The sequence below is a fragment of the Periplaneta americana genome, chromosome 10 (assembly GCF_040183065.1).
Source record: "Periplaneta americana isolate PAMFEO1 chromosome 10, P.americana_PAMFEO1_priV1, whole genome shotgun sequence".
Lineage (NCBI taxonomy): Eukaryota > Metazoa > Arthropoda > Insecta > Blattodea > Blattidae > Periplaneta > Periplaneta americana.
The window spans coordinates 66,604,241-66,629,155 of NC_091126.1; the positions used below are offsets into that span (position 1 = coordinate 66,604,241).

Here is a 24,915-nt window from a genome sequence, read left to right on the forward strand (position 1 = left end):
CCCCAGCCGTATGTCGGAAGTGGCTAGACTATACTTGGTGGATTGATGCAGAATATTTACTTTAAAATCGTCGGTTTACAAGCAAAACATATTAAGTCAAAATTATTACTTCTGAGAAAAAGTCGTTTTTCTTCTGGCAAAACTGAATCCTCAAAATATTTTTATTTTTAGTAAGTTGTTTCTCTGTTTATTTAATTTTCCAATTTTAAGTTTATATACATACATGATGTGCATTATATAGAAAAGTTTAAGATGATGTTTAAGGACGATATTTGCTTTTACAATGTTTTTATTCACACCAAGAATTTTGTTTGACGTGACCATCTGTACATTGTACTGCAGATGACAACAATACAATGTATATACAATATGCATTTTCCTCATAAGTGTTATTTTTTACTTAATATGTTTTGCTTGTAAACCGACGAAATTTTGTGCTTTTGAATATACTGAGTTTAAATTCTTCTAAAGATTAATTGTCTCATAATACACAAAGTGTTTATATTAAAAAAAAAATGTGTTTAGAATAATGTTAATAATGATGTCACCATAAAATAGAGTACGAAAACTGAACATAAGTTGGTGTCTTTGTGAAGCTCAAGAAGTGCATCAATAAGTGATAACTACTTCATGAGAAATTTTCGCTACTTTTTTCTTTCTGTAACTACGTTAAATATTTAGGCAGTGGCCTTACGCAAGGCATTTCCTAAACCTGTTCTCTCTTAAACCTGGGTAGGAATGAAAGTCACTTGAGTAACGAAGAGCAACAAAAACATCGATATAGCAAGCAAATTGTATCAACAAAACGCTCTACAAACACTAAGCAGTGCTTTACCATCACTTCAAGAGCAAACTGATCCAGTGTTTTATTTAGCAGATAATTTTGTTTCTTTATAAGTGACTGTGAGTTGGCCTTTGTTTTCCAAGTCGACGAGGAAACTCCTTATGACGAGTCTTATCGTGTTAATTCGTCTAGTGTTAGAGCGAAATAAATAAAAGAACTTCATACAATATCCAAAAAAAAAAAAAAAAACTTGAATGGCTAAATCTGTAAAATTATATGAAAGACATCCGTGGATATTTGATTCTGGAAGAATGTTATATTTCGTGTTTTGAGACTTGGTGAAAAATCGTGAAAAAGGTTGTATCTTAGTGATATTCATTTTAGATTTCTGCACCAATTCTACAAAATTCCATAGCTTATCCAGTCATGGTGAAGAGTTCAACTAAGCATTTCGTCATAACGAAATGATGGATATAATACAATTAATCAGATTTCACGTTTCTTTCTCACTGATGGTGTGAACGGAAATTAGCATCTGTAGTACGAAATACGCAAACAAAAATTAGCTTCCCGACAAGGAATTTGATGTCAATTTCCTTGCTGTACGAACTGGATATGTCTCTTAACTTATGTCAGTTCTGTATCTTTCGTGCGGTAATTTTGTAAGGCGGATCATGATTTCCTTATCATACACACTGGAAGTGACTCACGTTATCTTCGTAATTTTTTAGTTTTTTTGTGAAGTGGAGGTTGATTCTCCTACCATACGAGCTGGATATTTCTCTCCGAACTTGTTTGCTCTGTGTCTCTTCGAGCGGTTGTTTTGTGAAGTGGAGGTTGATTCCCCTATCATACCAGCCGGATATCTCTCTTTCTCTTTCTCTCTCTCTCAGAACTTAAGTTTGCTCTGTATCTATTCGAGCGGTTGTTTTGTGAAGTGGAGGTTGATTCCTCTAACATACAAATTCGAAATGTCTTCCTTAACTTAAGTTTGTCCTGTATATTATTCGTGCAGATGTTCCGTGAAGTGAAGGTTGAATTGAATGCGCCTCTCTCAAATTATATCTGTCATGTGTCGTTTGGAGCAGTTGTTTTCCGTCATGCTGACCACACAACGAATGCGTGAATGTCTCGCGTTGGTTTATTATCCCGAACGCGAAGTAAGCAGAAGAGCACAAACATTAAATTCGGATAATAATAACTCATGTGATGAAAGAAGTAGGCTCACAGCAGTGGCAATAAGAGTTCTTCACTTGGTACTCTTTGTCCACCAAAAACACGAACTTTGATTTGTCAGGATTCCATCACAGCTCCTCGGAGTAAAAATTTGATTATTTAATATTTTGGTTAACGGTTTAACAGAGATTTAAATAATTAGAAATTGAAGACTTAAGGCTGGTTCACAATAAACCGGGAACGGAAACGACAACGAGAACGAGAACGGAAATATTGTTAAAATGATTGTATTTAAATGTGAGCATTCATAACAGTTAATTGTGAATGCTTACATTTAAATACATTTATTTTAACAATATCTCTGTTCTCGTTCTAGTTGTCGTTTCCGTTCCAGATTTATTGTGAACCAGCCTTTAAAGTAAATGAGGATTTAAGTGTAATTTTTAATTTTGGGGAAAACGAGTTATAATATACGTTGAAGCTATTGGCATATACACGTCCCGCCATTTATGAACACCTAATAAAATGGTAAAGATTTATGTTAGAAAACTAGGTACATAAATTATTCCATTAAAAACACAATTTTAAGGAAAATAATACGTTGAATTCTTCAATTAATCTATTATAGAACATTCGTTATCTCTTGAAGTTTGCTTGCGCGTAATGGGGAAGAAAAAAGTGGTCTGAGAAGCTTCCCTCCCTTGCTGCGCTTCAACTTGTAGCTAGCTACCTCACTTAGCCCATCATAGGGTTGTTACTATGAGCTACGGCGCACGCATTCATTTGGTTTCACGAGATAACGAATTACATATACAGTAGTTTAAGTAAAGTTCTATCTGCCTCCGCCGTAACATATCGGCAACTTGATTACCGCACCAGGTTGGCGGGTATATATCCGAAATATCAGGGAACATATAGTGATTATGGTGCTACTGTACATGTATTGCGTCCCCGCAATTGTAAACCGAAGGGGTTTATGGAATATTTTGATTAGTAACAGATTTAACAATATACTTTAAGCTCTAATTGCTTGACATGTTTACCGCATTATTCCAATTAGTAATTTACCAATACTGGTAATGTGTTACGCGAATGAATCGCAACATAAAAGCATTTCATAAAAGTTTACCCAAATAACACAAATACCACCAATGAAGGCAAGTATTCCACAATTAATTACTTTCGTAGATGGATTTTTTTTTTGCTCAGTTATGTAGATAAAAATAAATTTTTGGTTACTTAAACCATGCGGAATCTTTGCATATCTATGTACCTATTACACGAAGTAAGAAATATTTCTACATTTCTGAAACGACGCAAAAACTAAACAAATAATGCACAAACATTTTTAGTACATGCTCTCTAAAATAGTTGATTTTCGGACTGTTATCAATCCGAAAACTTAAACTTTAAGGGTGCTATTCATAGACATTTCGCAGCACGCGCTACGAGCGTGCTAAACTAGCCCCGGCTAGCCACTGGTTACTTGTACAGAATTCAAATCGTATATCGCTAACACTGGTTTATGAGTACGAAAAACGCTGATCATCCACCGGAAGCCCGCCCTAAGAATGTCTATGAATACGGCCCTAACGGCCTAGACGAGGCCGTAAAGTCGTCACGGAAACCTTTAGCGGCGTTTTAAGCAAAATCAACGCAGCACCGCATAATTCCATATTTGTGCATAGACTATCCTTGTCTGTCCTTCGGTATCATATGTGATAGCTTAGAAATTTATTCGTCATTAATTATGCGCTTATATAGGTCCGTGGCCTGAGGTATCTTATTCTCTACCATCTGCGCTTTCTGGTTATCATTCGAGTATCTTCCATTTTCTTGTCACTACATGCCTCCAGTTGATTTAATTTATCACTCCGTATAGTCAGCAACATGGCTGAGAAAAGCAAATATAATTGCTGATTTGTTATAAGTTAAATTAAATAACATTAACTGTTGATACATTCTTACACATTACCTATTCACGTAATAATAATAGAAATATTGTTTGGGTTCTCATAAAAGCGTACAACACTCTTTTTAAGAGATATCATTGGCGATACCTTTAGTCACTAGCATGACTTTTCATAAATCACATTGCTATAATTTTCTATAATAAGTAGAATAAATAATATTGTATAAACCTGACAGCTGTTATTTCATGCTCGCATCATTTCCATATAATCAAAATATTCTTTACAATATGATACGCTTCACTAAAAAGTGACACTGATATGAAGAAAGAAGGTAGGGGTAGTTACGAGCAAGTGGTGAGAAATGACGACAAACTAGCTCTACTAAAGTAGTTTGACAATACGTCCATTTTTATAGCATCGACTGAATTCGGTGTGGAACAAGTAGAAGACTGCAAGTGCTGGTCAAAAAAGGTTACTATGCCCTGTATTGTATAATACTTCAATAGATGGACAGGTTAGTAAAAAATTGTGGCCAGGAACAATTCGTATACTAAGTCAATGCCAGAAACATGGAGTGTGTGAAACTGCCAATCAGATTTGATCACTGTACCCGTCTGTTGTATAATACTCCAATAGATGGACAGGTTAGTAAAAAATTGTGGGCAGAAACAATTCGTATACTAAGTCAATGCCAGAAATATGGAGTGTGTGAAACTGCCAATCAGATTTGATCACTGTACCCGTGTGTTGTATAATACTCCAATAGATGGACAATTTAGTAAAAATTGTGGGCGGAAACAATTCGTATAAGTCAATGCCTGGAATAGAGACTGTGTGAAACTACCAATCAAATTTGATCACTGTACCCGCACCTGGAGCGAACTACGGTCGAGATGGAGTAGGCTTTGGTTTAGGACGGGTTTCGTCTGTATAGCCACAGAGAACATTTTGCAATGTTTTGCAAAATGCCTGTTACTATATGTCACGTAGTGTTGTGCTGTTAATATGTTGTCATTCTTCAGATTTTTTACCGGTAGTGTAATTCCTGGTACAGATTATCGTTACAGATCATCATTCTTGCCACGAAGGAAATATGTTTTCTATAATAATGTATATATTTAACGAGAGTATTATATTTGAGGTGTATAATTCCGAAAGTCGACATCTGCCATTTTTATGAAAAATGAGTTACGATCATTTCTTATATCTTTGGGTTGAAATACATTGGAAAAACACTATTTCATCCTCTAAAACTCGATATTTCTAATATAAATCAAGTATTAAAATGTGCAGTTTTTTTCCAAAACCCGACTTATTTTATTAAGGTATTGTTCCAAAACTCGACATATGCAGTTTATTCCAAAGTCCGACATTTACACTTCCATTGTGTGAACTATGAAGGCCAGTAACGTTCCAGAAGTCGACATCTTTGCTCAAGACAAAGAAAGTGTGTGATTTCTTTATGCCACTAGTGTTTTCTTTTAGAATATCATAATTCTTCAGTGCACGGAACTTACTGGAAAAATCGACAATGGAACTTTAGCTGAATAAGAATGTGTTTCATTATATTGGTACTTCAGAGCTGTGCAGATTTTTACAACGTGTTGATGTGTTGTGTGAGCTTTTTATAGAAGTAAAATTTTCATAGAATCCCACATACAATTTCGCCTTCAGAGCCTGGGCGTGGAAGAGAGAGAGTCGGTGATACAAAGAACTAGACAAAACACAGAAAAGGGATAAGTTTTATGCCAACTGTAATGTTTGTTTTTACAGTGATTGTTCGATGCTTGCCTGTAATTGATATTTTTTTGTATTGATTAATTATTGGTAGCTAGTCTCTCAGAACTCAAGACTTTAACCATAAACCAATGAAGTTTCCTAACTCAGCGTGATATCAACCACTTTTACAAAGTATTTTACAGCGTCCCTAATAAGTTGGTTCAAGATGAATTCATACTGAATACACAACAGCTGATTATCCTAAAACATATTTTGTTAACAGAACAGTGAGACATCAGGGGATGGGACCAGGTCGTGTTCTACCAGTTTACCGACAAACTTTCTTAAAAATCTTGCAAGTGTCCAAGAATTGGGTGGGACTTCTATTTAAGTGACGTTTAAAAATTGGACTTCCGCCAGTAAAAAAAGAAGAGAAGGGGATACATGTAGCAAGAAATGTGAAATAAAGTGATATGCTATGAAATACTTCATCGAACAATTAGGTAAAATGAGTCACTCCATTTCCTCCATACCAACGGATAGAATTTTTTTTTATGGAATTGAGAAGGAGGCAAAGAAGATGAACATTATGCAATCCGAAGATTACTGCAATATCGTCAACAATGACACCATAAACAAGTTAAGTATAGACTGTCCAGTTTATGACTGGAAAACGAATATACAAACTGTTTTGTAGCCACCAAATGGCTGGCATTTGAAACTAAAATTCTGTAAAAGAATCAAGATAAAGGAATAAAAAATGGAGTTGCGATAAGGGGTGAACAAAACTATAGAAGAATTATAAATTTGTACAAAGAATTTTGAAAAAGGGGAAAACGTGCTCTGGATGGAAAAATCACACTTGCACAAAAACACATGCATAATCTATAATGAAGAACTAAGTAATGTTAACAAATTACTTAAATAAATATTTAAGATAACTGGAGAGACATAGAAACTTTGGAATATTGCAAGAATATTACAGACCGTATTTATAACGAGGATCACTATGAAGAAGATTGACTGTCTGTGAAGCACAGGGAGAAGAGAATTTCGGGATTTAAAATGTAATTTAATGAAGGTTAAATATAATATTCTGATGATATATAAATAAATGACAATTGTTTATTATATTCCATGGATTCAATAAAATTAATAGCTTTTTAGTATAAAATGTGGATTATTTATGGGGAATAATGTTATTAGTATTTCCAAAGTCCGACATAAATTTTATTGTTAGTTCCAAAATCCGACATATATTTTGTTAGTTCCAAAATCCGACATATGCAATAGTTAGTTCCAAAACACATGTCCAAATTTAATAATCTAATAACTCTTACAAAAATACATACTTTTAGTTCAAACATGTAATTTTATCCTCAGCTTTACTATTAAAACTATTATAAAAATTTCCTGCACATCACAACATTGGAAATACTACAGACAGTTTTTTGGCTTTATCTGTAAACCACTTAGAATGCAAATGTCGGGTTTTGGAACTATACACCTCATTTGTCATGATTTCTAAGCGTAGTGTTGCTGCTGGAATACAGATACTTTCATTTCATTATTTGTAAGCAACTGTATGCATTTTTATAAAATAAATAAAACTGAATGGATACCAAATCAAGTCTCCATAGAATCCCAAGGTGCCATATATGATACCTAGCACAAAACAAGAATTGAGGTCATGATAAAAATTTTGATTGGTTATTGTTTGTCTTTGCATCGCCAATTATCCAATAAATAATATTTTAACATTTATTTTATTTTAAATTTGTCTCGGGACTGAAGCGGCTATACGAGATTCAGACGGCAGTGGCAATCGTCTTCCCAACTTTAACAGGGTTTTAAACAAATTACTTCATTATATTATAACAAATATAAGCCAAAATTGTTTCATTATGTTTGTCAGAAACTTTACCAGTGTTTTAAACAAAAACAGTTCATCATATAACAACAAATACAGTATAACCCTACATTCAATGTTTCTGGCGCGGATTGAAATTTTATCGGGATTATCATTGATATTTTCACGTAACTAGACAAAGCCTTTCATAAATAAACTAGTTCATATGTATTGTTGTTTAGAAACGAGCGCTCAGTATATGTCCCCCCGTCTATATCCATATTCGCACGTAGTCAATACGAGATTCGGACAGTGACAATCGACATACCAACTTTAGCAGGTTTTTAATATGCCAACATTGTTTCATTATATTTATCAGAACTCACCTATATCACTATTATGTTTATCAGACACCAAACATATTCAAAGCGACACTGGAATATTCCAACATAGGTATTTCTGTTCACACAGTTGAGGTAAATAACACTACGTAACAAAATTCGACCAAGTTTTGTTTGCTACTTTTATTGCTTCATATTGTGATGCTGATTGTGGTTACAGCATTAGATTTTCCTTAATGTCGATATTTTAATTACAGTAATAATCCTTCAATTTTCTTAAAAACAACTAAGTTTAATACGCTAACTTAATATAAGTAGAGACATAGTGCGTAACAAATAGAGAGCGGAATTTTAGGCCCTAAAAAGTGGCATTTTAGGCACCTAAAGTAGGCTCTTATAACTCCTTTATTTAGGTTCTATAAAATAAAAATAGGTTTTTTTTGTTAAAGAATGTCACTAATATGGGTGTTTTTCATTCACCAATAACATTTCCATAGTTTGCTTCACAATAAATGATCAGCACCTATTGTGGTTATTGTGTCGCTCACTGCTGTACTTACAAATGGTGAGAAAAAAGGAAGGGATTGTTATGTCTTGGAATGTAAGAGAATGCTTATTCGAGTGCAACCCAGCGAGTTTGTGTTAAATTGCTGACAGACAGAGGAAGATATAATAATAATAATAATAATAATAATAATAATAATAATAATAATAATAATAATAATAATAATAATAATAATTTGTCTCGTTGCAGTTCTTTTACATGCCAGTAAATCTACTGACACGAGCCTGTCACATTTAAGCACACTTAAATGCCATTGACTTGGGCCGGGATCGAACCCGCAAACTCGAGCACAGAAGGCCAGCGCTATACCGACTACGCCATCCAGGCCGATTGGAAGTTGGAATTTTAGGATTGAAAGATAGTAAGAATGAGAAGGGGTGGCCCGGAGGTACTTCTCTATTGTGTTGTTCACTGCTAGGAAGGAGTTGTTATCCGCCTTGGAATATAAACGGTACAGGATGTTAAGAAAAGCAGTAAACAGTTACGAAAAAGATGCAAAAATTAAAAAAAAAAACTTAAATAGGCACTAACATCGAAAAATGCATTTTAGGCACTATAAAACTCCTTTATTTTTATACTTATATATGTATGAAAAATGTGAATATTAAATCTCAAGCCTGTATGTATCGAGGAAAAAAATAGATTTTTGCCTAAATTCCGCTCTTCTAGTAATAACAAATCATACACTCTACAATAGTCTGAATAAATACAAAAGTAATGTATAAAACAGAATTTTCAATGCTACAACACCTTCGTTCCAAATATAGCCTACATGATACTGGCTCTTCCGTTTTAACGCTTTTGACCCCTCTTCATATACTATGCACCAATCATAGTTCCCCAACACAGTACAATCCCAACGCCCCTGATGCCTTTTTTTCTATAAGGTGAATGTCCTGATAAAAGCGTTCATCACATTTCTTTCTTAAAACTTCTAAATTCTGTCTGAAGAAATCAATATAAGAAAACAAATAGTACATTTTGATTGACATTTTACGCCCAAACACTCTAATCTGTGTCATTGTCGACCAGTTCCCTGTAGTTCTCTCTTCTTTCGTTTCCCAAAAACCATTGTATTAGCATTCTAAAAGCTTCCCAAGCATTACGTTTATCAAGAGTCTGCATATGAAAGTCATTTAGATTGCAGTATCACTCGAATCTGAGATCCGGTAAAAAAATTCACCTTTTATTTTGCTCGAGGTAATTTGGGGAACATACTTGTTTGATGAGTCGTAGACCTTCAGGGTTACTATCCAAACCTTCAGTATATGTTTCTATGTTTCATATGGAATGGGAGTAAGAAAATCTTCTTTTTGAACACAAGCGGTTCATGAATTACATTGTGTATGCTTGGAACCAAATCTTTCCCTATTGGCCTTTTTTTTCCTGGTGAAATTCTGATCGTCTGTCCTGTCACTCCATAGATCGCTCAGATACAAAAAAATTACAGACCGGTCAGCCTCACCTCTGTGGTTTGCAAACAGATGGAACACTTGATTTCAGTATATCTAAGGCAGCATTGGAATGATTCAAATTGGTTACATAATTGTCAGTATGGGTTTCGGGGGGGCTACTCATGTGAGAGTCAATTAGTAACTGTATGTCAGGATTTAGCATATGGAATAGATTCAAATAGCCAAGTAGATGCAGTGATTGACTTTTCAAGCGCATTCGATGTAGTCCCACTCGACATACTGTTGGTTAAACTACAATCAACGGGGGTTAACTTCAGAGTACTCCAGTGGATCAAGGAATTTTTAACTTGTCGCATTCAGAGAGTACGGGTGGGGGAGGAATTATCGAGCCCAATTGAAATTACTTTCGGGGTCCGACAGCGGAGTGTCTTGGAGTTCCTTATATTCCTGGCTTTTGTAAATGATCTGCCAGTTAACATCTTGTCCAGGGTTCGCTTATTCGCTGATGATTGTATCGTATAAGGGAAATAAAAAGTTATGAAGATACTAGTCTTCTTCAGAATGACCTCGATAGAATAAATGATTGGGCAATAGACAACAAAATAAAAATAAATTCTCTAAAGAGCAAAGCCGTCAGCTTTACAAGAAAAAGAAATAAAATACTCGCATCGTATACGTTAGGCGGTGAAACCATTCCGGAAGTTAATAAATGTAAATACGTAGGAATAACATTTAGCAGAGATCTCGGTTGGGGGGAACACGTTACTGACACAGCGGGAAAAGCATGGAGAGCGTTACACTTTGTGATGAGGGTACTAAGAAAAGGCTCTGATAAATCCAGAGAGATTGCATATAAATTACTAGTTCGTCCAGTAATGGAATATAGTACTGCATATTGGGATCCTTACAGATCACAACATTATTAAGACACTAAAAAAACGGGCTTTCAAGCGTTGTCGTAATAATTCACCACTAAAATGGAACAATCACGGAAAGAAAAACGCGAATTCGATTATGCGCAATGTTCAAAACATAGAGGTGAGCCTGCCTGGAGAGAAATAAAAAATAGGTTGCAACCGCCAAATTACGCTTCAAGAAACGACCACTCATATGAACTGAGAGAAAGAAGACAGACGACGGACACTGGAAAGTTTTCTTTTCTCAATCGTACTATCAGGGACTGGAATGCTTTACCTGCAGGCTTACTAAAGGCTTTACCAATAACCAAAAAGTATTTAAAACCAGGGTTAAGGGCCTTACTAACAGACGGTAGTGTATTATACACACTATTTAAAGGGTGTAATTGATATTTTATTTGAAGTGTTGTATCAGCGAAGAAGTGTGTTGTGTAAGTGAAGTTTGTTTCTGTCAGTGAAGTTTTATAGTTTATAGTGGCAGTGCAAAGTATTTGAACAGTGAAACGTCTTTTAAGTGTTAGTGAAATCAGGATAGAATCAGTGAAATGTGTCGTAGTTCCAGTTCAGTGAGTGAGTTGTCAGCGAAATGAGAGTAGTGCTGAAAGGTACTTGTGCAGGTATGAACATATCATACTCGCGGGTTTTAGTTCGAACTCAGGTTGAGATGCAAATTAGATTTAATTTGAATGTTATTTTAAGTGATCATGTTTCATTTCATTTAGGATGCTCCATGTATTATTATTATTGTTATTGTTACTTTTATTATTATTATTGTTATTATTATTATTAGTAGCTCAGTTGGTAGAGCAGCTGGCTACAGACTGGAAGGTCCGGGGTTCGATCCCAGGTGGTGACAGGATTTTTTCTCGTTGCCAAACTTTCAGAACGGCCCCGAGGTTCACTCAGCCTCCTATAAAATTTGAGTACCGGGTCTTTCCCGGGGGTAAAAGGCGGTCAGAGCGTGGTGCCGACCACACCACCTCATTCTATTGCCGAGGTCATGGAAAGCATGGGGCTCTACCTCTATGCCCCCCAAATGCCTTCATGGCATGTTACGGGGATACCTTTACCTTTAGTATTATTATTAATTGTCATTATTGAGTTTAATTAGTTACCACTGCCACCGGGTATATACCCATTTGCAGTGTGAATAAATAAATACATACACCATACAATACACATAGAGGAAGCATAAATATTTAGTACGCACCTTGAAGAAATCCCAACATCTTAAAATGGCAACAAATGTCTCACAATATCCATACTTGACTAGAACTTTGTCTCAAAAGCAAATTTATTTCAATTGCTTAGATTCAATATAATGTCTACAGACACAACAAAGTGTGTCTCGTGGCAATTTACAACCTCTTGATACTTATATTTTCCCTTTAAAAGGCAACACTCAACTGCATTTAAAAACACAGCACTTCGGCTACATTCACAAAAAAAAAACAGGAAAATACTTTGTAAAAAATGTTTATATATGTGGATGATTAGTTAAATATGTCAATGTACTGAAGTTTTCTAATTTTATTCTAATGAAATTGGAACTGTACTTGAATACCTATACAAATAATCACTCAGAACTACTACGATTACCAGAGAAAACGGTTAATTTAAAATAAATTAATAATCCATAAAATATAAAAAAAATCGACATTTGGGAAAAACTAATGGTAAACTCGTATTCGGCACGTTCATTTTATTTAATAAACGTTAAGAAAGGAGCATAAACAATTTTTTGTTACCTAGTGTAATTTATGAAGCACACATATATAAACAACTCTTAATATTGGTAGTATTACTTATCAGACAGAAAAAGTACTATCTATACTACCTTCATTGGACGGTGAAGACATCGACGGATGTGACAGTCTTTTCTGGGAAGTCGGCACCACATTAGGAGTTTGTGTCTTTCGACGAACTTTGAAGAAGGCACAGGAGCCGCCTGGTAACATCGTAACCTTCGCCGTATCATCGTTCAAGTATTCTGAAAACGATGATTTGACTTGAGGTGTTGAAGACCCAGTCTTGGAGTTTGTGGCATCATTTTCTACAGCTCGAGGCGGTGTTACGCCGGCCGGTGCAGACGGAGACTTTTTCATCTGAGCGAGGCCTTTCCTGATGGAGCGGTATGCCAAAGATCTTGCAAGAAACGACCGTTTCGGCGAAGAATTTGGGGAGCTTTCTGTTAGCCCCATTTTTACTTTGTCCAAAAGTTAATATCACAGAAATAATATTTTTATATAAAAATAAGCTATGAGATCAATCTGAGAAGCACCATACACTGCATTCACTATGAAGAATTTAACCTGCACACACAGAGCGTTCGCTGTTAGGAAATTCAATACAATTGTGTGATTGTGGAAATCGCACTTGGAAGAGATCGAACTTAAAGATAGACTCGGAATGAAATATTTATACAAAGATTAGCTTACGTAGCCGGATGGTAAGGTGGCATCTGACGCCTGAAAACTTTCAGGGCAAATATATATTTGGAATTTACGAGAAAACGCTAAAATAGACAACTGATACAGTCAAACATTGAAGTAAATTTCAATATAAAAGTTGTATTCAAACATTTCTAGTAATAATCAAACCAATATTAACGTTTGAACTTAACAAGAGTGATGCCAAGAAACATCCGATGCACTGAGCTCACGTGCGAGAATTTGACGGTTCGCACACAAGAATGGATTTGCCTGAAGAAATGCATTTATTTTCCCCTCTTATCGAAAGATGGCAGTGGGGATAGCGGCAATGACACCCATAGTTACATCTATTTTAGTAGCAAAGCTAGTGAGTAAGTGCGGATATTGAACTTAGTAAGATGCCAACATGAGCGGTAACGATTGTTTCATGTATTGTTTTAATCGGTTATATAGTTTTACACCAGTGAGAAATGCTTTGGGTGGAATTAATGGTACGTGGAAAGGGGATCGTATACCAGTCTGTGGGTTCATTCACGCCGGTCATAAAGACTTCTCCCCTGCATAAACGTCTGTCGGTCTCATTGGTGAAAGAAACGTGACTCTTCATAGAAATGTTTGCAACATGATTCCATGATTCATAACTCGTCGCTTCAAAGGTTGAGTTTATGGAGACAAAACAAGCACATAAAATGGAGCTGTGACTGGCACAAAAAAATCATACATGAGTAGTTACTGATACTCCATTCGTGCCACGCAAAACTTAACGAATCGCTCAAAGAGCAATTTTTTAAGAATTTGCATTAGAACGCAAGGCTTCGGTCCAGTAAATTTTATGTTACTTGGTACGTGTATTGTTTACGATGCATTATTATTCTTCATAAAATCTAACTAAACCCGCGTGATTGTGACTGACTTTTCACGGAACACACAACTGTAGAAATCTCTTCCGGGGAGGAGATATTGAAATTTGAACTTTTTTTTTATAATTGAAGCAAAATGTTTTTTTTTTCTGTGTGTAGAAATATCTTTGCTGCAGAAAGTTAAATTATAAATTAGTTAAAAAAATTAGGAGTCTAAATTGAATAAACAGGGTATAGTAATTTACTAAAATGGATATATCTCAGCCACTTTTAAAGATGGGTTTAACATTCATATGACATTATATTCTTAAAAGTACGTTCTTTAAAATAAGCCTATATGGAACGCATTATTGGTATTGGCTTTCAAAATTTTGAGATAAATAATTACACCTTAACAATGAATTTTAGAGGTACTTTATAGAAATACTGAGGCATATTTTTAAATGCGACAAAGTAACAAATTTCTATTCCAGAGAAATCTTTGCTAATAACTGATGAATGTGTGTACCATATATCATGCCGATAGCATTAACAGTTCCGAAGATAAACTTTTTTCTAGGGAATAAAGGTAAAAATAATAAATAAATAAATAAAGACGGAAAATAACAATCAAAATTTAGTCTCTCTTAAAAATCCTGTGTTGCAGAGTTTTAAAATGGCGTTATAGCATCTGATAAGGTCATAAATGCTCATTACAGCAATTTTTTTGTAATGTACTTTTCAAATATCTAAGATTTTATAACATTTTTCTCTTGAAATTTATTCGTTTTTCATTATATTTACTTATCTTCTCCCATTAACTTATTGCAGAGACAGAGGTATAATGAGATAGAACGGAATTGTGAAAAAAAAAAAAAAAAAAATATTATATGCTTGCACCATAATTGATAGGAAATGTCTATATTTCACGATTTTAAAACGTTCAGGTTAAACGTGAATACTTACTAATGGGCGTCATTAAATGACAAAGAATCTCATTATAACCTTTCCAAAGTCGAAGATTCGTACAGCCCTTAAACCTCTTACCTGGAGCGCACAACAAACAATACAAATTAAATATAGTTTCAATCACCCACCCAGCCCTCAGTCGCAAAATTACGAATGCGGAAAATAAGCAACCGAGATATAATGAATATTGTAAAGTAATTTGGAAAAAGATAAACATAAAATATAGTAGGATATACGCCACTTATTCCTGGTCTCAAGGGAAAAATCTCTGCTCTTCATTCAAGAATGTAAGTGTAATTTGATCCTGCTGTCTGCACTTGGGTACTTAAAAAATACTTACTTACAAATGGCTTCTAGAGAACCCTGTGGTTCATTGCCGTCCTCACATAAGTCCGCCATCGGTTCGTACCCTGACCAAGATTAATCAAGTTCTACCATCATATCCCACTTCCTTCAAGTCCATTTTAATATTACTCTCACCTCTACGTCTCGGCCTACCAAAGTCTTTTTCCCTTCGGCCTCCCAACTAACACTCTGTATCTATTTCTGGATTCGCCCATACGTGCCCTGTCCATCTCAAATGTCTGGATTTTATGTTCCCCATTATTTCAAGCGAAAAATACAGGCGTACAGTTCTGCGTCGTGTAACTTTCTCCATTATCCTGTAACTTCAACCCTTTTAGTCCAAAATATTTTTCTAAGCACCTTATTCTCAAACACCCTAAGCATTTGTTCCTCTCTCAAAGTGAAAATCCAAGTTTCTCAACCATACAGAACAATCGGTAATATAATGTTTTATACATTCTAATTTTCAGATTTTTTGAGAGAGGACTGGATGACAAAAGCTTCTCAACCGAATATTTCCCATATTTATTCTGCGTTCAATTTCCTTCCGAGTGTCATTTATATTTGTTACTGTTGCTCCAAGATATTTGAATTTTTCCACCTCTTCGAAGGATAAATCTGCAATGTTTAGATTTCCATTTCGTACAATATTCTGGTCACGAGACATAATCATATACTTTGTCTTTTCGGGATTTACTTCCAAACCTATGTCTTTACTTGCTTCAAGTAAAATTCCCGTTTTTTCCCTATCAGTTGGTGGATTTTCTCCTAATATACGTCATACGCACAAACAAGCAGCTTATGGAACCCGTTCAATTTCAAGTACTCTCTGTCATCCTGGACTTTCCTAATGCCATATTCTAGAAGAAAGTTAAAAAAATATAGGTGATAGTACATCTTGCTTCAGCCCGCAGTGAATTGGAAAAGCATCAGACAAAAACTGACCTATACGGACTCTACTGTACGTTTCACCGAGACCCAATTTAATTAATCGAACTAGTTTCTTGAGAATACCAAATTCAATAAGAATATTACACAAAACTTCTCTCTTAACCGAGTCATATGCCTTTTTTAAATCTATGAATAACTGATGTCCTGTGCCCTTATACTCCCATTTTTCTCCAACATCTGTCGAATAGAAAAAATCTTAACAGTAGTCGATCTTTTACGCTTAAAACCACATTGATACCACATTGATGATCCTCAATAATTTCATCTACATATAGAGTTAATCTAAAAAATATTGGACAAATTTTGTACGTCAACGAAAGTGATATTCCTCCTATTATGAACTCCTTCCATTATTCTGGTACAATTTCCTTTCCCAAATAGCAAGTAGTCTACTGTACAAGCTTATAAATTTCGCTAGACAATGCGTTTCCACCCTGTTGTATTAATTCTGCTGGAATTTGATCGATACCTGGAAACTTGTACTTTTCAGCTTTTCTAACGCAATTTAGACTTTAGAAAGCTTGGGTTCGGGTATAAATGGCTCAGCAGTTTGTATTTGAATTACGTCCCGATCATTTCCATTTGGCCTATGTACATTTAGTAGTTGCCAAAAATACTTTTTTTTATCTGTTAAAGATGGAATGAGTGTTTTCAAGCAAGTCACCATTCTCATCCTTGATTACGTTTACCTTTGCCTGATATCCGTTCTTAAATTCCTTTATGCCCTTATTTAATCCCTAATGTTTTTATTCTTACAATTTGTTTCTACCTCATTCAGTTTTTCCTTCAAGCAATCTCTCTTTTTAATCCTAAGTGTAAGATTTTCTTCCCTTGTTTCATTGAAATAATTACCTATATTCGCCTGGACTGAATCCTGTAAAAATTTCAATTTTGCCTGTTTCCTTCTTTCTACTACCATGGAACAATCTTCATCACACCACGGTTTCTTTTTCTTAGTTTCATAATAACCTATGCTCTGCTCAGCTGCAATTTTGATACTATCTCTGATATTTTCCCACACGCTATTAACATCTCTTTCTCAACTTCGTAGGAGCTTTCGGAAGTAGCAAACCTATTTGAAATTTCGACCTGATACTGTTGCTTAGTTTCCTCGTTCTTTAATTTCAGGGTATTGAATCTACTAATATTAACTTGTTGCTCTACTCGCTTGGCTACTGATAGTCTTTCTCTTAATTCTCCAATTACCAAATAATGATCAGAATTACAGTCTGCGCCCCTGAAGGTTCATTGTCTACTATACTATTATGTCTTCGTTTATCTATCAAGATGTGATCTGTTTGGCTGTGTGTCGATCCATCTGGAGAAGTCCAAGTATATTTATGTATATCCTTATGAGGGAATGTTGTACTTTTGACAATTAACATTTTTGACGTGGCAAAGTTGACTAGCCTAACTGCATTATCATTACTAGTTACGTGTAGGCTCTCTTTTCTAATAGTCATTTTAAAAATATTTTCGCGTTCTGCTTTGGTATTGAAACCTTTGAATTAAATTTTCATGTAATATCTAATGACCAAAAGTCTGTTCAAATTCCTCATAGAATCTATCCTTCATATGGTCGTCTTTCTCTTCTGTAGGGGCGTGAGCATTTATAACTACGCTATCGCACAATCTACTCTTACGTACTAAATACGATAACCTGTCAATGATAAATTCGACCTTTTTATTGTGATTTTATTCTTTTATGAATAAAGAATCCTGGTCCTGATTGGTGATTTTTGTTTCCTTCCCCATATTTGTGATATTCCATTCCCATCTAATTTAAACTCCTGTACTCCAAAGTCTATTTTATATCTAGGTAATTCTTTTGTTACTAATGTCACCCCTCCTGTTCTATAAAGGTTAGTGATATTCGAAGTACCAAATCTCATAACCTAATTTCTGTGCTGTGGTCATATCATGGAATCAGTCCCATTCCGAGGCTTATTTTGGTGTTTCGTAACAAGTATTTTTTACGGGGATGGATTGTTAGCCCTTCGTCCAACCCGCAAGCTGGAGGACCACCCCGATCGTCTATCCGCGACTGCTCAGCCTATTCAATATATTCGCAGCTACCTTCCATATCTGGAGGCCGTCTGCTCTATCCGCAACTTGAGGACGCGCTATGCCGTGGTGATAGGGACACGCACAATATTTATATATACACTGCAATATATTAATGACTATAGTCCCTATTCATTTTTGAAGTGGGGCATTGACTAGTACGGAAAAGAGTAATACCTACCAAAAAAAGTCTGAATATTTCTTACAAACATTCAACCCTAGGATAAAATATAATGTTGTTAGAGTGACACATTTCTGCAGCTGATAATTTAGTAGAATATAACTTAAATTAAGAGAATCTATAATATTATTAATTTGTTATATATTGTAAAATTGATTCTAATAAAATATAATTGTAAAATATTTGCAAAGCAGTCTGTGTACTTAAAATGTTTGAATGTTTTGATAAAGTAATTTTGCAGTAATTTTTAAAATGATAGTGTATGAAATTGTAACGTGGTGATGTTTGAATAGGCGAAAAATTTCGTAACAAATACTGTATATAGTGCATACATTTCATTTTTCCGCTCTCGTGGAGGTAGAACGGAAGCTACAGTGAACAGCGCAGCTGTCCACATGAGAGTGTCGAAAGATAAAATATATGCACTGTAAAACTGCTCACTGAAATTTTGTGTAATTTGAATTATATTGCCTAAAAGTAAATTCACACAAATCTCACATACTTCATTTGTCAGAGAATGAGTCGATCACAGAGCCATAGTGCAATGGAAAGGATTAGATAAACTGGAAAAATCCATTACCTTATTGGAAATCAGACCCACTACCTCCGACTTCGTAGCTTAGCTATTTAACAATTACGCTATCGTATGCACCCTTAAGGGCAAAGCTACGTTAATTTTTCGAATGATATTGAAGCTCTAAATACAGTGCATTCACTTCAACTTTCCACACTCTTATCTGGGCAGCCGAGCTGCGCACTGCCGCTTCCACTCTAGCTCCGCGAACGTGGAAAGATAAAATATACGGAAAATATTTTCTCGAAAAAGGTTTCAGTTAGAGGCTTACTTCCTGGCTTTTAAGGAACCCGTACGTTCATTGCCGCCCTCACATAAGCCCGCCATCGGTCCTTACCCTGAGCAAGATTAATCCAGTCTCTACCATCATATTCCACCTCCCCAAATCCATTTTAATATTCTCTTCCTATCTACGTCTCGACCTCCCCAAAGGTCTTTTTCTCTCCGGCCTCCCAACTAAAACTCTATATGCATTTCTGGATTCGCCCATTCGTGCTACATGCCCTGCCCATTTCAAACCTCTGGATTTAATGTTCCTAATTATGTCAGGTGAAGAATACAATGCCTGCAGTTCTGTGTTGTGTAACTTTCTCCATTCTCCTGTAACTTCATCCCTCTTAGCCCCAAATATTTTCCTAAGCACCTTATTCTCAAACACCCTTAACTTATGTTCCTCTCTCAAAGTGAGAGTCCAAGCTTCACAATGATACAGAACAACCGGTAATATAACTGTTTTATAAGTTCTAACTTTAAGATTTTTTGACAGCAGACTGGATGACAAAAGCTTCCCATATTTATTCTGTGTTTAATTTTCTCCCGAGTATCATTTATATTTGTTACTGTCCCTTCCAGGTATTTGAATTTTTCCACCTCTTCAAAGGATAAATTTCTAATTTTTATATTTCCATTTCGTACAATATTCTCGTCACGAGACATAATCATATACTTTGTCTTTTCGGGATTTACTTTCACACCTATCTCTTTACTTGCTTCAAGTAAAATTCCCGTGTTTTCCCTAATCGTTAGTGGATTTTCCCCTAACATAATCACGTCATTCGCATAGACAAGCAACTGATGTAACCCGTTTTATTCTGAATAATTGTTTTAACAATTTTTAAATACGCCGTGCATGGTAGTATCGTCTTTAGCACATGTCTTGTATTTGGCAGTTATCGGGTTCGATCCGTAGGGTCGGCTATCCTGATTTGGTCTTTTCTTGGTTTTCCAAGTTTCTCAAGGCAAATGCTGGGATAATACCAATTAAAACGGCCGCCATCCGCTATCTTCTCGATCCTTTAAACCTTAAAGATCGCCTTTCATACGTCATCAGCCATCTTCCGCGACAGATCAACCATTCGTCTAGTTACCGTACTAGACTCTAGTAAGTAAATGGCTGAAGGTACTGTTCTATCGTCAAAGAAGAGAAGTTAGTAGTAGTGGCAACCTCGAGGAATACGTGAAACTCTAAAAAAAATAGATAACATGCACATATACTATTTCATTTGTTTTTATTTCAGAGAAGGAAATAATTAAGAAAAAATAGTGGAACCGATTTTGAGTAAATGGCATTATTTTACTCTCTATTAAAATGATAATTTCATTACAATAATTTCGTTTCTTCTTCGCCGATAAAATAATATAGATTTTGAAAATTCAGATTTCAATACAGTGAAACAAGCTGCATTCAACGTTCATTTTCTAAATACTGTACCTATGAATTTTATAGAAGCAAGCTGTAACTTGAGTTGAAAAATCACTAATTCTTAAATATTATCTTCCGCTGTCTACTTCAAGAATAACAAGGTGCATGTCTATACTCGTAAGTTTCAAATATAATTTGTGACGATAATTATTCACAAGTAATTTAATTTCGATTTTTAAACTCTTGTTTGTTGTCATTAGGTAAATACTTTTCGGCATCAGGTCTCGAAATAATTATTACGACAACATTCGTTAAGCTCAAATTACCAGAAAGTTGTGAGCATTCGTATTATAGAAGAAAGTTGCTTCTGTTCTTCAGCAGCAAACGGGAATTTCTTATGGTCCTGCTCAGAGCTTGAGATTGTTAAAAACAAAACATTGTAGAACGTAGTGCGAAAAGAACCAGGGGCGGCCGGTGACAAAAGTATCGAGTGTGCTATAGCTTGATCATAGACATAGCTACATAAAATGTAACATGCAACTAATCTAGTGTGGAAAATGAAGTTCATACTACGTTCCTTCCTACTGCAGAGTTCATATATTATTCTGATGTTGAATCCTATATCAGACACAATCTTCTCAAATTTAGAAATCACATTTTCCACTTGTTGATTGTGTTTCAATATTTCACTGTGTAACTGTGTTGCTACGTTTATACTGCCAATAAAACTGAGATTCAACAGGTTATGCATGCCTTTAATATTATCTTTGTGTTGTTTTATGAATTCCATAAGTGGCCTAAATCAGCCACCCCCGTTCTACTGCACGCACGAATGAGGATCAATGTTACGTAAGAGAAGACAAGGGGAAAACAATAAAAAGCGTTTATTTCAGAACCACATATCCAACTGTTATCATGCTCTACAGCAGTGTTCCGCAACCGGTGTGTCTCCACAAGGTGAAAGGTGTGACGCGAACTTTTACCTATTATTGTAAGAAATTAATAAAATTAATTAAAATTAAATTCCTCTCTCTGCTGAAACAATTAACCGTCCAGTTAGTGACATGGCCAATGACATTATGAAGGATAAAATAAAGAGCAATCAGAAGTTCTCACTTCAGATCGACGAGTTCACCGATATTAGCGGTCAAGCACAACTTCTTTCCTACATTCGGTACATCGATGGGGATGTAATTGTGATTTTTGTGCGAACTACCCGAGCGAGCAACCGGTGAAGAAATGTTTCGTGCAACTAATGAATATGTGGTCCGTAATGAATTAACATGGGAGGAATGCATTAGTGTTTTAGAGATGGAGCCGCTTCTATGACAGGTCGAGTGAAAGAATTCATGGCTAAAGTACGTGAAGTAGGCCTACATCCTAACATACGGGCGACCATTGTCTCATTCACCGCGAAGCCATTGTTTTGCCAACTTCTCTGAAAATTGCGATGGACGAAGTAGTAAAAGTCGTGAATTTTATCAAATCGCGGTTCCTAAATATGGTTCTTTTTTCTGTTTTGTGTCAGGAAATGGGATAAGAGCACACTACGCTCCTCCTACATAAGAACATTGAAATTAGAAATTCTCGAGGTGCCTTTGGAAATATTTTGGTTGTCAATAAGGAGTGAATATCCGGCTATCTATGAGATGACAGTTAATAATAAGTTATTGCCATTTTCAACTACATAATATATGTGGGAACTGGGCTTCTCGACGGTAACAGAAATTAAAACATTAAAGAGGGGTAGATTCAAATCCATCGATGAAGAAATTAGGCTTGCATTGTCAACGATTCTACCGCAGATCAGCCACCTGTGTGCAGCTAAGCAGGTCCAAGTATCACATTGAAAGTATGAGTAGAGTTATTTACTTTGATATTAGCAATAGAAATGTGTACTGTCTACAGTGAATTAAAGTTCATAAATTGGTGTTAAATGCAAAAGTAATTTTTTGTTTTATAATAATAATAATAATAATAATAATAATAATAATAATACATTTGATTCAATTAAGTAATTATAGGCCTATTAGGAGAGTCACATCATATATTTTTAGGGGATTAACATTTTGGTGTGCCGTGTTGAGTCTAGGCCAGTCTAGGGTGTGCCGTGAGTAGGAGGAGGTTGCGGAACACTGCTCTACAGTATTCTGTAAAATTTTATATTGTACGCACAGTTTTTCCCGCCTTTTGCTTTCTGATTTACAACAATCAAATTTAGTGTAGGCCTTCCCACCGTTTTACGTCTATTTTTTTCCCTTATTTCTCATAGAGAATGGATTAGTTAAACTCGACTGAATTAATTTCAGTCCACAGAATAATACTAATAGTAAAACGCAACAAGATAAGAGAGAAGACAAGATAATATATTTATCAGCTTTAATAATTACGATGAATTCATTGCATCGTCAGCTGTAATAATAATACTAATAAATATATTAATGCCATTGAACTTGAATTCTCAGAGAAAAAAGTACATTAAAATTCCAATTATCCGGACTAATAGGGGGTAGTATGATCCGGATATGTAGGAATCCGGATAATTGGGTCGGAAATGAAGAGTCTAGAAACAACAGTAGTAAGCTACTGCATGTATTATAAGTGCAAAATGACTAGAGGTCTACAGTTTATAATGAAAAAAGTTACACATATTCAAACAAAATAGAATTTTAAATGTATTAAAATTATAAGAACGCTTCATATTCCATACACAGGGCCACGTATTTATGGAGATAGCGAAAATCACGACATAATAGATATACAATAGATTTTTACTAATCTTTACGAATTAAGTGATTATGATTAATAATATGGGGATAAAATAATCACGACAAATCGCGAAATAGAATTCTAATAGCGAAATATGAACACATTTTCGAATTATTACTATTGCGTCGTTCATAGCAAATTTCAATTCTGAGTTTTTTTAGGATTTTTTAACTTGAATTTGTTATATAACCAAGTGGGCTACATTACATGGTATTCCAGGTGTTCTGATTACATTAGTGAACTCAAAAGACAGAGAATTCAACATTTCACTAATAATTTGAAAGTGTTGATTTGAGGTCTGCAAGATTTTTCGTTTTAATGAATGTGTGTTAAATAATTTCAACCCAACAAATATTGTCTATTGGCCATATCGCACTTTTACCAGGATTCAACGAACCTTTAATGTTAAATATTTGGAAAGTAATATTCATACTGAGATAATATTCCAATTCCAAAATTTTCATTAATCTCCGCCAAGAGTACAAATCAGTCCCCAACAATCTCCGTCAACATCAATATTAAAAAACACAAATGATAAAATTAATCTCCATAAATACCTGATCTTGTCCATACAGAACAAAACTTTACTTATGTATGGTAGTACAGTACACGAAATAAAAAAGAACCTGAACATATGCAACTTTCTTTGAATAAACAATTTCAAACTGTCCTCAAACGTGATCCGGATAATTGGCGATTCGGATATTTGGAGTTCGGATAATTGGAGTTACACTGTATATCTACAAATTATATACAGTGTAGCCACTTTTAAACATTCCTAATTTTTAAACTTAATTGTAAGTCCGGCATCAGCTCGTAGAACTGCTAGCAGATCAAGAATATTTCACTCACTACTACTGACGGTTCGAACCAACCTCAGCGCACTGCTGACCGGTTTCTCGTGCTAATGGTGGGAGAATACGTCATTCGCCTCAACTTTAGATGCGCGCGCAGCTCTCGCTACAGAGAGACTCGCTGCACTGTATAATTGTTTGCAACCGCACACCATCTGAAAATTGAGTTGATTCGTAATGTTTTTACAGAATAATATTACTCCCGTTTACATCATCAACATAACATTTATTTTAACAAAAGGTCAATGTTACTTATGTCCCGCCCACTATAGAGACATAGGCCAATTTTACACATATTTAGTATAACTTGTTGCTTCTTTGTCAGGTTAGGTTTGGTTAGTTTAGGTTTTTGTTATAGCCTACCTTGCATATACGATTATAGCGCAACATTGGCAGTGATAAAAGTGAAATATTCGTTCAGTGGGCGTTGGATACTCTACATTCACCTAACAAAATTATGAGTGTACTATAGCACAGTTCCACATTAGGACGAGCCGCCCCTGGTGATAACTAAACGTATGCGGCGATTTTGAGAATGCGTTCTAAGGTGCATCATAGAGATTTTGACGTTCATCTTTTGTTATCGGATGAGTCTTGATTTTACTTTAATGGTTAT

General features: G+C 35.2%; 1 protein-coding gene across 6 annotated transcripts in view; it reads right to left on the minus strand.

Moving 5' to 3' along the window:
• LOC138707770 (ras association domain-containing protein 1-like) overlaps positions 1-24,915 on the minus strand; it is a 366,200-nt gene that overhangs the window by 163,247 nt on the left and 178,038 nt on the right. Inside the window, exon 2 of one of the 6 annotated variants that reach the window (XM_069837649.1) lies at positions 12,517-12,991. The exons of 4 other annotated variants lie outside the window; for them this stretch is intronic. In XM_069837649.1, coding sequence (XP_069693750.1) covers positions 12,517-12,880 — 364 coding nt within the window. In that variant the 5' untranslated portion in view covers positions 12,881-12,991. Of the gene's footprint in view, positions 1-12,516; positions 13,012-24,915 lie in introns of all 6 variants that reach the window. One more of the 6 variants, XM_069837650.1, reaches the window with a different exon arrangement.